Source organism: Aulostomus chinensis, chromosome 22 (genome assembly GCF_037954235.1).
Source record: "Aulostomus chinensis isolate RoL2024-O1b breed Wild chromosome 22, RoL_Achi_v1.0, whole genome shotgun sequence".
Classification (NCBI taxonomy): Eukaryota; Metazoa; Chordata; class Actinopteri; order Syngnathiformes; family Aulostomidae; genus Aulostomus; species Aulostomus chinensis.
Genome location: NC_141341.1, coordinates 17,703,949 through 17,718,282, shown reverse-complemented (window position 1 = coordinate 17,718,282; position 14,334 = coordinate 17,703,949). Strand labels below are relative to the sequence as shown.

At 42.1% G+C, this 14,334-nt stretch overlaps 1 protein-coding gene across 1 annotated transcript; it reads left to right on the top strand.

The window, feature by feature from the left end:
* Positions 1 to 3,731: 3,731 nt before the first annotated feature.
* Positions 3,732 to 13,163, top strand: nr1d2b (nuclear receptor subfamily 1, group D, member 2b). The gene is made up of 8 exons (XM_086193258.1): positions 3,732 to 4,287; positions 6,598 to 6,828; positions 7,785 to 7,873; positions 8,384 to 8,528; positions 8,893 to 9,587; positions 9,949 to 10,134; positions 10,234 to 10,444; positions 11,306 to 13,163. Exons 1-8 carry the CDS (start codon positions 4,269 to 4,271, stop codon positions 11,500 to 11,502), a joined length of 1,773 nt encoding a protein of 590 aa, XP_086049384.1. The 5' UTR covers positions 3,732 to 4,268; the 3' UTR covers positions 11,503 to 13,163.
* Positions 13,164 to 14,334: the final 1,171 nt, after the last annotated feature.

The window sequence follows — 14,334 nt, the reverse complement described above, 5'->3', positions numbered from 1 at the left end:
AGGAAGATGACAGCCATGATAAGAGTAACATGCACTACTTCATACAAGATTCATCCATCCATTTTCTGTACTGTTAATCCGTTAAGGGTCATGGAAGGTGGGGATGAAGGTGTGGAGCCTATCCCAGCTGACGTTGGGCGAGAGGCGGGGTTCACCCTGGACAGGTTTTTGTAAGTGCTTAACTTGAAAGTGTTTTTAAATTCATGAACTAATTAGAAATGCAAAATTGCTTCAGTTAGCAAAACTGACTCTAATGTTTTCACAAAATTGGTGAAGTTTTGAACTGTAATTACCCTTTTCACCCCACCTCTAGTGTTTGCACATGAATTTTCTCTTTCTTTCTGTTGCGTGTTTGTATATGGTACGCTTAAATATGTTGTATTTGTATGTATGCATGTTCTGGTAATATTTACGGGATCAAAACAGCACTTCTGCCTTTGAAAACGTATAAATTAGCGACCATACTGCATTACCCACAGCTTCTTACTCCTGAGGCTGCTCCCTGTAACAGTTCTGATTGGTTGACAGAGTAATTTCTCAATGTTGTATCAACGACGAATGGATTAAAACTCACAAATTAAAAGTCAAGTTGTTCAGTGTCATTCTGGATTCATTTTCCAAGGACTCCTAAAAGTCAGTGAATTTCCTGAATCTTCTCAGAGAGACATGTTCACTTCAGAACAGAGTAACATCAGATTTAAACTTTTACTTTTGAGAACTTGTAAGGAATATGAGCCAGTGTAATGGGGATATTTCCCATTAGCTAGGGAGAGATGGATGTTATTTGCTCCAGGTACTGCGTTACACAAACAAGAGTATGAAAACTGTCTCCTTAAGTTCTCCAGATGGTTGCTGTGACAAGCTCGCTGCTCATGCGTTTAGACGGCATCAACGGTTGTCAGTAGGGTAGGGTTTCGTGTTTTTTTCTGCACATGTTCAGTTACACAGATCATCAGAAAGAAAAAAAAAAACCTCACCTCTTTAAGGACATTTCTGAGTGGGTTTTTTTTTCCTTCAGTTTTTTTTTTTCTGTTCTGTACATTTGGAAAAATGTATCTGCTTCCTGGTTCCAGCTTTCTGGTTTTGACTCTGCAGTTCAGCTACTTTTCAGATGTTTTTAGGCTTTTTTCAGAGTATGCATGTTCATACTCTTCTGTGCTACATACTATTGAACTATTCAAATAACGAAGGTTATTCTTAATCTCGATACATTTTTGTTCCATTTCTGCTTTCGAGTAACATACGTTTAGAATCTGCTTTCTTCAACATCCAATTTAACTCAGCCTGCTGGCTCAGCTACCATTTTAGCTCTGCCATCACTGTTTGGACAGAACATACATTGATGTTCCCTCTTTCACACAAAGTTACAATCTAAGCAGTAAGACACACAACTTGCTTCATGACCCTTCATGATGGGAACATACAAGCATGGTGCAGATCTTTGCTGAAGGCAGAAATCCATTTCTAATCCACCGAACTGGTTCAGGCACTGATCTTGATAAGGACATAAGCGTGTGCTGTGTATGCATCAACCCTGTCCAGGCCAAACAACCCTTTTTTCAGGAGCCCAGTGAAGTTCTGATTTTAACAGAGGAAAACAAGTTTAAAATCACAAAAATTTCAAGCTGATATTTTAAAAAGTGTGCATTGTTCCTCTCTTCTCCCAATGGATGGACGGTGTTAAAATTATGTATTAAACGTGTAGTAAAATCAATCATTGATATGCGCACATGTACATACGTGTGTAACAGAGATAATAAATTTAAAAAAAAAACTATCTTATAGTTGAGTTTCAGGGTTTCCCAGTGTGTTATTCTTAAAATAGCTCACTGACACGTGAACTGTCACTTAGCTGGTTTTGTTCATCTGGGAAAAACACAACACGCCATGTTTTGACAAACTGGTTGTTACACCTTAAACCATGCCAAGAGAGTTGACTACGTTGTGTTAAGATTACATTTTGGCAAAACTGTAAAGGAAGTAAAGTGGTTAAAATCATACTGTGCTGCATCCGTATTCCTTGTTACCATCAATAGTGGGAAAACAAAGAGTGCAGCGCGGAAGGAATGTTGTATAAAAATGACTTTTAATTTACTGAGTATGAGGAAATTACCACAAAAGTCACAAATTCATAATCATGCACAACTTAATCCAACATTTTAATTAACTGATGTGTTTGACAGACAAAAACATAATCCTTGTTGTTACGTTAACATTGTTTTTGTTGTCTTGACTATTTTGATTTGGGTTTTTTTTTTTTCTCTCATGTTTGAAATAAAGACATCATTCATTCATTCATTTTTTTTGCCCCTTCACTTGACCCTGGACATACAACAGGGCCCCCACCCTTATATGTTGTCATACCGTAACACGGTACAAGTACTCGAACAAAATAATATGTATGATCATAAAACATTGTCAGATAGCTTTTTCAGCTGCCATATTGATAAGTCAATTGTTAATGATCAAATAATTTGAGAAACATTGCCTGATCACCTCTCCCACAAAGTAATGGTGTTGAGCTTTTGTGTATCCTACTCCTTTTTTGGACCAGCACCCTGGAAAGGCCACCACTACCATGCAGCCCCAACATGGCGGGAGGAAACAGGAGTCGTTTGCACTTCCATACTGTTGGTGGAGCGTATCATGCCACATCTTTGTCATGGAGAATCTTTTGTTAGTCATCATCTTACTCTGCCCCTAATTAGGACCACATTTGGAAATTCGACCCTTGGATATAATCTGGCACATTCACGTGTACGTTTGTACATGTTCATCAATGTGCGCTGTCCTGAAATAATAACAAATAAAATAAATAAAGTGGACCTGTCCATGTAACTATTCAGTACTCCATCTTGTGCAATAGGTCCACTGCTAACGCGCTAACATCAGCAACATGCTCATGCACTGAAATGACACAGGATTCTGGATAGCTTTGATGCTGTCTGTCTGTCTGTCTGTCTGTCTGTAAGTAGAAGGTGATCAAAAGTGACAGGATGAAAGACAGAATTCAAAGCATGGACACTGGCCTGCTTAAGAAAAAAGAAAAGATCTTTCTTCCTCTCCCTGGAAAAAAAATCAATCCCAAAATTATTATTTTTTTTGACCGTCCCGTATTCTTTTTGGCAGTATGGAGAAAACCTTTTGGACATTTGTGTAAGGCAGCAAAATCTACAGGAAATACGGCCACTCATTGGACTGAGTAAAAATTAAATCGGATTTAAACAAAATCAAATAGAAAGAAGAAAACGGAAGTAAAGAGCCTTTGTAGTTGCTTCAGAAAGCTGTGCTTACGGCACTCATGACTGTACTTCCTGTAAAGTAAACAATAACAAATATTTGTTCATACATATTTCTCGAAATCTCTAAAAAAAAAAAATCTAAAAAAAAAGTATGAAAACCTCTCCATTAAACCTAAGTACTGAGTTATGTCTACCAATCATTTAGTGATCCTTTTTTTTTTTTTTTAGTCGCAGTTGCCCAGTCATATTTTGTGGTGATGGTCAAAGTTTTATGTCGGATAAAACTATGCTAGGGAAGCGATCGTAACCCTGTAACCAAACGTTGCAACACCCCTTGGCTTCCCTGGACTCAAGATGCGCCGGCCGACGGTCTTTGTTTCGAATGATTGGTGAAAGTATGTCAGTGGGCTACATTGACACCAGTGCAGCAGGGCTGCAGGGGAGGTGGAGCCGCCGAACTGGGTCACATGGTCGCACCCTGATCGCAAGCGCTGCTACTGCTGCTGAAAACTGTCACGGCCAAATCAGTCAGTCGTCCTCCCGCTACGCGCTGGAGCTGCGCCGCTTCCGCACTACACCCCGGCTCTTAATGGATTATGGCTTATTCCTAGATATCGTTTTATCTCAGTTTTAGATAAACGTCACATGAGCATTTTTTTTATTGAATAAGAAGGGGAAAAAAAAAACCGAAGGACCACCTTTGAAGACGCCTGTCGGAAGGAGTCTCTGGAAACTTCGCTGCTTCGGTTTACAGAGCGAACTTTACATTACAAATCACCCAGTGAAATTATAGTGGACTCGTCTGCTCCTGCGGTCGTTACCAGCTCGAGTGTCTGACTGAAATGTCGTAGCTTGAAAAACCGTTTTAGTTTTTGTTTTGTTTTGTTGTTGTTGTTGTTGTTGTTTTTTTAACCGGGATAAATCGGCGACTTTCCAGTTGCTGAAGACTGAAACAGAAGAAGAAAACGGCTTCAGTAACGCTATCGAGGTAGCAGAGGAGGAGGAAAGCCCTCAAACACACGGGAGATGGAGTCGTCTAAAGCGGGTGAGTGCGCTTTAACTGTTTAAATGATGGTAGCCGCAGATGGGGTCGGCAGCCCAGCAGCCACATTGTTGGAGTGACGGTGTCACGACTCGTCTGAACAGAATTATCATGCGAAAAGGCTTCATTCATCCATCCATTCTGACTTAAGCCTTCAACACGTTGAAGGTAGACGGGAGTGTTGGTAGTATTTTGGGTTAGCAGCGCCAGACTGCCGCCGTCGTTATCCCAGCCGTTGGCCTCGGCAGCACTGCGGTCTCTGGGCTCACATGGACACATTAGGCTAGCCATGTGCGCCTGTGTTTACGCTTCTCCTGCGTCGCCGCTTATTGGCCGTTGCCGTCCTGACGTAACCATTGCATAATTTCTCCCAGCGAGATGGTGTGCGGCCTGACCTCGGATACACGTGAGGCTTCTCCCAGCCGCGCGCTATGACCCAGTTTTCCCGGGGAGCAACATGCCCACTCCACGTGGGGGCGCGTTAAATGAACATCTACCTGATGCTGAATCTGAACCTCATCTCGTTCTGTTCTTAAATGTGAAGAGGTCTCTACCTAGGTTTTTACATGGTTGATTTTGTTTTTTTATATGAGAATAATTGCGTTGTTTACACAATCAATGAAGTATGAGGGAAGAGTATGATATTCTATCACAAAAACTGTCATTACTGCAGTTTCTGATATCCAGTAAGGATTGATAGCAGGTTTAAGGACTAAAAGGGTGTCGTTTGTTTCTGGGGTGGAGAGGTTGAAGAAATTTACCTTTTCCATTGGACCCAAACACAGCAATGTCTTTATATTCTAAACGTCCAGCTCTGTCAAATTGGACCAAATGATTAGTAACAAAGCTTTTACGTCGATGAAAAGCTTCATTTGTATTTTGTGATATTACATATTCAACTATGCAACGTCACTTTATGTCAAATCCAGCGAGCTATTGAAATCTAGAAGATGATTTTGAATGAGATCAGTTTGTGGTTGCGGCTGTTGATGTGAATGGCAAAGACTGGTCCAGACTACCTACAGCACACCCTTGTGAATCTGACATTATGTAACAACTGTTACCTAATCATTGAGAATGGCAGGGGAGAAATCAGGTCAGCTTATTGAGGGGAAAAAACAGCTCAGCAGCAACAGGGCTGTCTGCTGTGCTATGACTGGCTGAGGAAGCTGTTGTGGTATTATGATCTAGCCCCTCTTTTAAGCCAATCGAAACCTGTGCGTGTGCCTGTCTGAAGCTAATGATGAGCAGAGTCACATGCAGCCAGCGGGCTGAGCAGTGCAGCATTTGTGACTGATCAGACAAAGACCACCTGCAGCAGCAAACATCAAATCAAAGAATTAAATTAAACTGTCACAGTGATGGACACAATATGTGCCTGGCTAGTGATTACTGGGAAAACTGCCACTGCACCCTAGGGGGATGTCAGTTTTGATTTATTTTGCTTACAATAGCCCAGCATGCATTAACCAGCGAAAATGACCAGACATGTGAGAGGCACAACCAGTCTGGTACTGAAAAGTGAAGCTGGTGTTGCGCTTTCGAAACACATGATTCACAAGGGTCCCCATCATAAGTGTCATCATGCTAGAGTACATGAGGAGGATCTGAATGAGCTTCTGATGTGTCCACGGAATACAAACTTGACAGCTCCACATGTGCTGGAGGCCTTATTCTGTCGTGAAATAATAATATCTTCTCTTGCTTTTTTTGAATATGGTTGAAACCCTCGGTTTAAAAAAAAATGGAACTTCAGGAAACTTTTTAATCGTATTGTTAATCAAATTTGGTCACAATTAATCAGCCAAAAGGCCTTCAAGTTTGTTTCGGACCTTTCCACTCTAGAAATCATATAATCTTCAATTGCCGTTATCTGGCTTGTGTATTTGGATCACGTTAAAAGCAACAGTCAGAGCAGCTGTACCTACATAACTGGTGATTCGTCATGCACACAGTTGGAACTCGCACTTATGAAACTACAAACCAAAAAAGAGTGTGTCTGCGGGGTCGGTAACTGTCTGTTTTTACATCTGTTTTAAGAGTATTATACGGGTCTCTCCAGCTGCAAAGATTTTGCTGCCATTGTGGACACAGGCCGGCGTATCTGAAAGGCCAAAGATCAACTTCGCTGTGACATAATTTTTGCCCAAAATGCATTTCTAGCTGTTATTCCACGGCATAACTCACAACAGAAGACTCCGTGGATAAATGCGGTTTTATTGGATTCCTTCTTGGCCTCGACTTCCTATAATATAGGAAAACGGACACAGGTGCTAACTGTAATCCTTTTTTTCTTTTTGCCATGTACATCAGGAGGTGTAATAGCCTACATCAGGTCAACCAGCTCTGCCTCCAGCCCGGAGTCCTGCCACAGTGACTCCTCCAACGGCAGCTACCGCTCATCCTCCCCACCCCACAGCACCTCAAATAGCTGCCGCCAGCTGGGTCAGCCGGCTGACCCCACACTTCCGAGCGGAGGTCAAAACCTCCCTGGGACTCAGAAGAGGGGACGATCTTCCTCCACTGCAAAATGTGGCATCACAAGTAAGTTGGCTAGTTGCAGGATCTAATTGTAATGTGCATGTGTTTTAAACGGTCAGCTAAGGGTCAGGACCAAAAGTAAGATTAAACTTTGCTAAAACTGGCAGCTGTGACGGTGCCTCATGACTGCACTACTCACCGTTTCTGCCTGTTGTGGACACAAATAATAGGAACGTGTGACTGTGAATAGTTTGGGCAGTGGTAAACCATTAAAATTACACATAGTGTATTCCTTCTAGTTGATTAAACATCCACAGTCAACGGAAATACTAGTATGATGGTATGAGTTGGATGCAAACCACATTTTTTAGTGAAGCCGGCCTTGAATAGAAGAGCAACAAAATGATTAGGTAAGGAATTGTGTTAAATCCACCTAATTGGATAAAATAGAAAAAAAGAAATCCCACCGAGGATACAATTTCCCCTCATGTTTAGTTAAAATCAGTGAAAAACAAACCCACATTCCAGCCTGTTAGGGGAAGATTCTTTCAGACGTTTTTATGTTCAGGACCCCAAAGTGGACTCAAGGAGACGGCAACTGCCATCTGATGTATTATTGCTAAATAGAGACCCTTATATCACAAACACTCTACACAAAAAATGTGATCCAACATAATTACTTCACTTCAAAAATATCAATAAAAAAAAACTAGAAATGAATAAAATGCTTTTGTTGATTTTTATTTCTCCTTTTACTAATTGTCATATATCTTTTTTTTTTTTCAGTTAAGTATTTTGGCCATTTTTTTCTCACATGCTTATCAGCTGTTTTTGTCAGCTAATACGCTTAACTGTGAATTCGAAATTAGAAAGGAATTGCACAGTGAAAGACCCCGAAGAGCTCCAGGGCTCTTACTTGTGAACCTTCTGATCGAAGCAGTTGTGGTTTATAGACAAATTCAGGAATCGCATCATCCTTTTCAACAAAACTCTAAAAACATGTCTTTGATTCAACCCAGAAATCAACGGCCTGGTGCTGCTGTGTAAGGTGTGTGGTGACGTAGCCTCTGGTTTCCATTATGGCGTCCACGCCTGTGAGGGTTGCAAGGTGGGACTGGCTTTCTGAATCAACACACACACACACACACACACACCCACACCTGGCAAACATAATGCAGCACACAAATCTGGATCATTGTCACTGTGACTCAATGAGGGCCAGAGCCACACCTCTGGCAGTGTAGTCAAAGTGGGTCACTGCCAGTGTGGCCTTCTTGTGCAGCTACAGCTGTGGAATCAAGAAAAGTAGTTCACTCTCCTCATTTTATACTAGCTTCACCTCATACTTGACATTGCTTTGTGACCTAGTTAACAATGAAGAGAGGCAGTGGATTTATAGGAGGAACGTGTCTCAGATTGATGGTGAAACTGTGTGGTGTCACAGGATGATATAAATGGTGATTACGAAGCTTCAAACGTCATCACAATAAAAACTGTGAAGAAACAAAAATTGGAGTTTATTTGGATGTTGAATTTCAAACAAAACACACACAAGGTAACCTCTCCGTGACCACAAGTGACCTTTTTTTCACAGTGTGCTGTTTCTTTGTGAACACAGGGCTTCTTCAGGAGGAGTATCCAGCAAAACATCCAGTATAAGAAGTGCCTTAAGAGTGAGAGCTGCCCCATCATGAGGATCAACAGGAACCGCTGCCAGCAGTGCCGCTTCAAGAAATGCCTGATGGTGGGAATGTCCCGAGACTGTGAGTATCCTGCCTTGGTTGTATCTCATTTGAATGAACAAAACTCCTACAACAGTCTTAAGTGGATTATACACAGGTTACTATGATCCATTTAAACTATTCCTCACCTTGCTGAGGACCTCTTGGAAGTCCCTCAAGCACCCTGCATGAAAAAGTCAGAAGTTGATAACTCAACAGCAAAGAAGGTTGCCTTCAATGTGTTTCGTCATCAGGACTCTAGCTGATGTGTTTACTGTGGAGGTATACAACTTGAGGCAGTTGAGATTTAGTTCTTAAACATACTCTGAGTGGGTACTCCAGTTGTTTGCCTTGCACCAGATACAAGAAATCCACTTGCTGAGATGATCTTCTCTCTTCTGTTCAGCGGTGCGTTTTGGCCGCATCCCTAAGCGAGAGAAACAGCGTATGCTGCTGGAGATGCAGAGTGCCATGAACAACATGATGAACAACAGCCAGACGCTACCGATCACCAAACCGCTGTTGGCCTGCACCACAGAACCTACCTCTGAGGACTCGGGCCCCACAATTGCCTCCAGTCCATCTTCTCCTCGCTCTAGCCAATCAGACTCCAGCTCTGACCCAGAACCCCCCATGGCAATGGACACCAGCTCCAGCTCCAGCTCGGCCTCACCCAGCACATCAGCGTCAGATAGTGGGGAGGAGGAGGTGATTGGCTCTGTGACCCGGGCCCATCAGGAGACCTTCATGTACAACCAGGAGCAGAGCAGCCTGACAGGCGAGGCCCTGCTTCCCTCAGCCCTCCACGACAGTGACTTAGTCAAAAACACCACTAACCAGCGAATAGAGGAGCAACAGAGCACTTACAACCACCACAGCAACCTGAATACCATGACAGCCCAGGGGCCCTCCTCCCTCTTGGGCCCTCAGGGGCCAGAGGACAACGGCAGCAACCAGTGCCCCTTCAGACCATCCAGGAGTGCTACCACCAGCCACTTTCCACTCTACGCGCATGGCGCTATTAGCGCTCCACCCACGGAAGAGCCTGCTGGTGGAGCCCACTGTGGGCCCCTGTGGAGAGGAGGCAACAGGATGCATCTGGTATGGCACCACACGACAAAGCTGAAATACTTCACCCATAGAGTTCAAGTGTGTAACGGTTAAGAAAGACCATAAAAAGGAAAACACAGAGCTGACACCAGAAAGGGTGAATCTAAATAAAATAATAACAGAACAAAGAATAGAGGGTTTTTTTGTCCAGACATAATTGGCCCTGCAGACAATTCAAGTTAAGTTGCTTGAATTGATTAATTTATTTGTCACATTTCTCCATAAAGAAACTAAAAAACAGACAATGTTCAAGATAGGAGTTTTGTCAGTTATTCAGGTGCTGTTTGTTAAACTCAGTTGTTTGGTTTCCTCTGACCAGTGACAGTTCTACAATCCTCTGTCTATCCCTCAGGTGTGTCCCATGAATACGTCTCCTCATGTGGACCTTCAGAAGTCTGGTCATGAGGTCTGGGAGGAGTTCTCTCATAGCTTCACCCCTGCAGTCAGGGAAGTAGTGGAGTTTGCCAAGAAGATCCCGGGCTTCAGAGACCTGTCCCAGCATGACCAGGTCAGCCTGCTGAAGGCTGGCACCTTTGAGGTATGCTTCCTTCCCCACGTGCCGTGAATATTATGACTAAGAGTCAGTTGACAATTGATCTGCAGCAGTTTTGGACTTAGCAGCTTCTGCAATCCCCAGGTGTTGGTGGTTCGCTTCGCTTCACTGTTCAATGTGAAGGACCGTACCGTCACATTTCTGGGTGGGAAACAGTACAGTGTGGAGACTCTGCGGGCCATGGGCGCCAGGGACCTTCTTAACTCCATGTTTGACTTCAGCGAGAAGCTGATGAACCTCGGCCTCAGTGAGGAGGAGATGAGTCTCTTCACTGCTGTGGTCCTGGTCTCTGCAGGTGAGTTTTCAGGAAGATGCAAAATTCTTGGACTCATTTTCCTCCACTGCTCTTTTTTAGTACAATAACTTCACTGCACCTATTGCATGTATGGTTTTGTTGCTAGTTGAAGAATTCCTAAATTATAGGGGTGTTACGAAAGTTCGCATCACGAAATTTTGCGAAATAAAAAATTCCGAAATGAAAGACATGTAAAAAAAAAAAAAAACAATGCGAAGCGTTGCCGCGCACCTCTAACGCTGATGATTTTTGACCCTCTTGCCTACTGTATACACGTTTACAAGGAGGAGAACACTGTAGCAACGCCATAGAAGAAAAGGAAGCGGCGAAACAATTATTTCAAAATGGAAATGTCTCGTATTTCATATCCCTTTCATGAGCTGACTATTTCATTGCACCCCTACTACATTATATTTAAATGTAGCTAAAACTAGAATGGAGAAAGGTGAATGTTCTTTTCCTAGCACTTGGACCCTGATTCAAACTAAGCAGCGATTAGCGATTCCTCATGTTCAAGAAACATTTCGATGGAGTTGAGCATCCAGCAGACATGCTAGCAAACAAATAACAAATTTCAGATGTTTAGTTGTAGGTTAGACATACCGTAAGGGTTGTGTCCCTGCTACAGGTACTCCATCGTTACCGGTTCAATCTAGCCTTTTCATTCTGTTTTATTACATTTTAGAGAACATAAGAGGGGAAATTTGCCTAGAATGCACCTACATGTTTTTCTCTGCATGTAAAAACCTATTGGTGGTATTTTCCACTCTACTAACTGGGCATAGATGGATACATGACCTATTTCTTGTGCTTAATAATATCTACAGTGTCTGGAACTAACCTTTGCTGTCCATCCACCAGATCGCTCTGGCATCGAGAACGTGAACTCGGTGGAGGCCCTGCAGGAGATGCTGATCCGTGCCCTGCGAAGCCTCATCACCAAGAACCACCCCAGTGAGTCGGCCATCTTCACCAAGCTGCTACTTAAACTGCCTGACCTACGCTCCCTCAACAACATGCACTCTGAGCAGCTGCTGGCCTTCAAGGTCCATTCCTGAACTCGCACTTGACTTCCCCATATGAACTCAATGCCAGTGAGTGAAACTGGAGGCCGTGGGGACCTCTCACTCAACAACACTTACACCTCCACACTTCTCCCAAGAGGATTTAGGCTCCAGCAGTGGTGTTCCCTCTGTCTCCACATTGAACTGAAGCTTAAATCCCTCTTTGACAAGGGGGAAGAAGACCATCAAATGTTGTTGTATTGTACTGTAGGGAGTAACTGCCTGTGTGATGATGTAATGCATACATACAGACACTGAGTGATGTATACGTTTCTTGTGTTTGCGTGTAGCATACTGTACTTTAGCAACTGTACAAACATTAGAAGCACTTTCCTTGTATAACGTAGACTGGTATTTTTTGCATTTATAGTGCAATATGTGACCGTTTTTGTTTGTTTTTTAATTTTAGCTGTAAAGTGGGGAAAAGTTGTGGTTTCAGCGGCACTCAGTAATTGAACAGGTGCTGCACTCGTGTGATAATGGGAAGTTGTAAACCTTCAAAAAACAACAGACATGAACACTGAATGACTGTTGAGGAGAATCCTCTTTAAAAAAAAAAAAAAAGAGAAGTCATAAACCTTAAAAAAAAAAAAAAAACCCAAACTTGGACACTGAATGACTGTTGAGGAGAATCCTCTCTAAAAAGTAAAACTTCCAGGTGTTGTTTCCGAAATCCCAGTGTCTTCTGACCCAGCGCGACTCTTCTACCTGACAGGCAGCAGAGTCACACACTTATCGATGATCCTGGTGAGTCACCAGCAGCTACCACCTGCTTCAATAAACTTCTTATTACGCCATTTAGCTGAGTGTAGGTGAACTGAATAGATAAGGCTCTCCACAACGAGTATGATTGTATTACCACTGAAGCTATTGTAACTTAAAGGATAAGCTGAGTCGAGGTAACAGCTGAGGTGCTGGTGCTCAGATACTTGGAGACACCATCTTTTTTTGTTTTTGTTTTTTTTTTGGTTCGTTAGTCCTTGTTGGAGATTTAAGAATGTTTGATTGACCTTCAGTATCCTGAGCTTCAGTCATTGTGTTGCCAATGTGGTTCTGTTCTCTTCTGTGAAAGGATTGCAGTATGCATAGATTTCTATATAAACATATTATCATTCATACATAACTGTATAGATAAATATCTATATAAATAAATTTTATAAATGCAAGTTATGTCTGGAAGTGATAATTTAATGTGTCCTGTGTCATTGGATCAAGGAGAAGAATCGCATTAAATTCAAACGTGAGTCTTCCGCTCACAAGTGTTGTCCAGCTTCATTTTCTTCGTCAAGCTCCGTATTTGGATTGACAACCAAAGGTGAACTAAAATTGAGAGAGGCTGCTCACATTTTGATTGACAGTTTACTTGTGCAGTGACTCTGGACATTTGAGCTGAGGAGAAACCGTCAATGAAGAAGGTAAATGCTATTGGTTAGAGGAGGAAAATGTTCTATAAGATACCAAAATAAAGCACAATCCCCACAATTGTTTTGAGGAAAACATTTAAAAGGAACAAAACGGATTTGAGTGTTAACAAGTTTACAATAAAACTATGCTGCTTTAAAATGAAGCTTTTTTTATATTAAGTCTGATACTAGTTATCTTCAAGTATGTGAAAATATAGTTTTTAGTAAAATATCAAACACTGATTTTTGGGGGGTTTTACTTTTGCATTAAACCATCACGTTCACAGTTTCCCCAGAGTTTTGCTTATTCCTTGTATTGCACTCCATCCTCCCACATTCATTTTCATTCATCATTCAGTAACAATAACAATAATGATAATAATAATGATATAGGCACCATGGTGGTGCAGTGGTCAGCACTGTTACCTCACAGCAAGAAGGTTTCGGGTTCGAGTTCCGGCTCGGGAACGGGATCTTTCTGTGTGAGTCTCCATGTTCTCCCTGTGTGGGTTCTCTCTGGTACTCCAGCTTCCTCCCACAGTCCAAAGACATCAAGAGGGGACGAGGCTGATTGATACTCTAAATTGACTGTAGGTGTGACTGTGAGTGTGAATGGTTGTTTGTCTCTATGTGTTGGTCCTGTGATGGACTGGTGACCTGTCCAGGGAGAACCCTGCCTCTTACCTGTAGGCAGCTGGGATAGGCTCCACCCCCCCCTGCAACCCTTAACTAGAAAAGCAGTAGAAAATGGATGGATGGCTGGATGGATAATGATATACTGATGATTATGCAGTATTTCAGGTCCTGACAGGCTGACTGAGATAGAAGTGAACAAGTCTGTCAGTGTGCTGGACATTCAAGAACAACTCCACATATTTCAGTTCAACCTAGTGGAAAAGTAGGTCACAGGATAAGAAAGAAGAGCTTGTTTTTTGGATGGTGGAGGTGGCTATTTATGTAGAGTTTGACTACGTTCCATGTCCATAATGTATACACTGAGTGTTCTACATTCCAAAGTCTATAGCATGCTGTGTTTGCAGTTGATATGCAAGAAGTTAACATATTTCATAGGAATCATGGATCAAACTTGCTTTTTGTGACTTTCCAGTATGAATACTTTGACTCATAATCTGCTAAGAATTTGTGGGTTTTTAAATAATATACAGTATTGGTACAAGCTAATTCCCTGTTTAATCAAATTTTATGCTACTTTTCTCAGTATTTTAAACCTTTCCACAATTACATTTACAAATCTCACAATTATGAGTGCATGGATTGTAGAAGACATTGAAGTATATGAATGCAGTCAAATAGAATTAAACATATCAATGAAGTCAATTCATAAGTCTGAAAGGGTATGTGTGAAGGGTTTTTATTTAAATCCATCCATCCATCCATCGTCTTCCGCTTGTTCCTGTTAAGG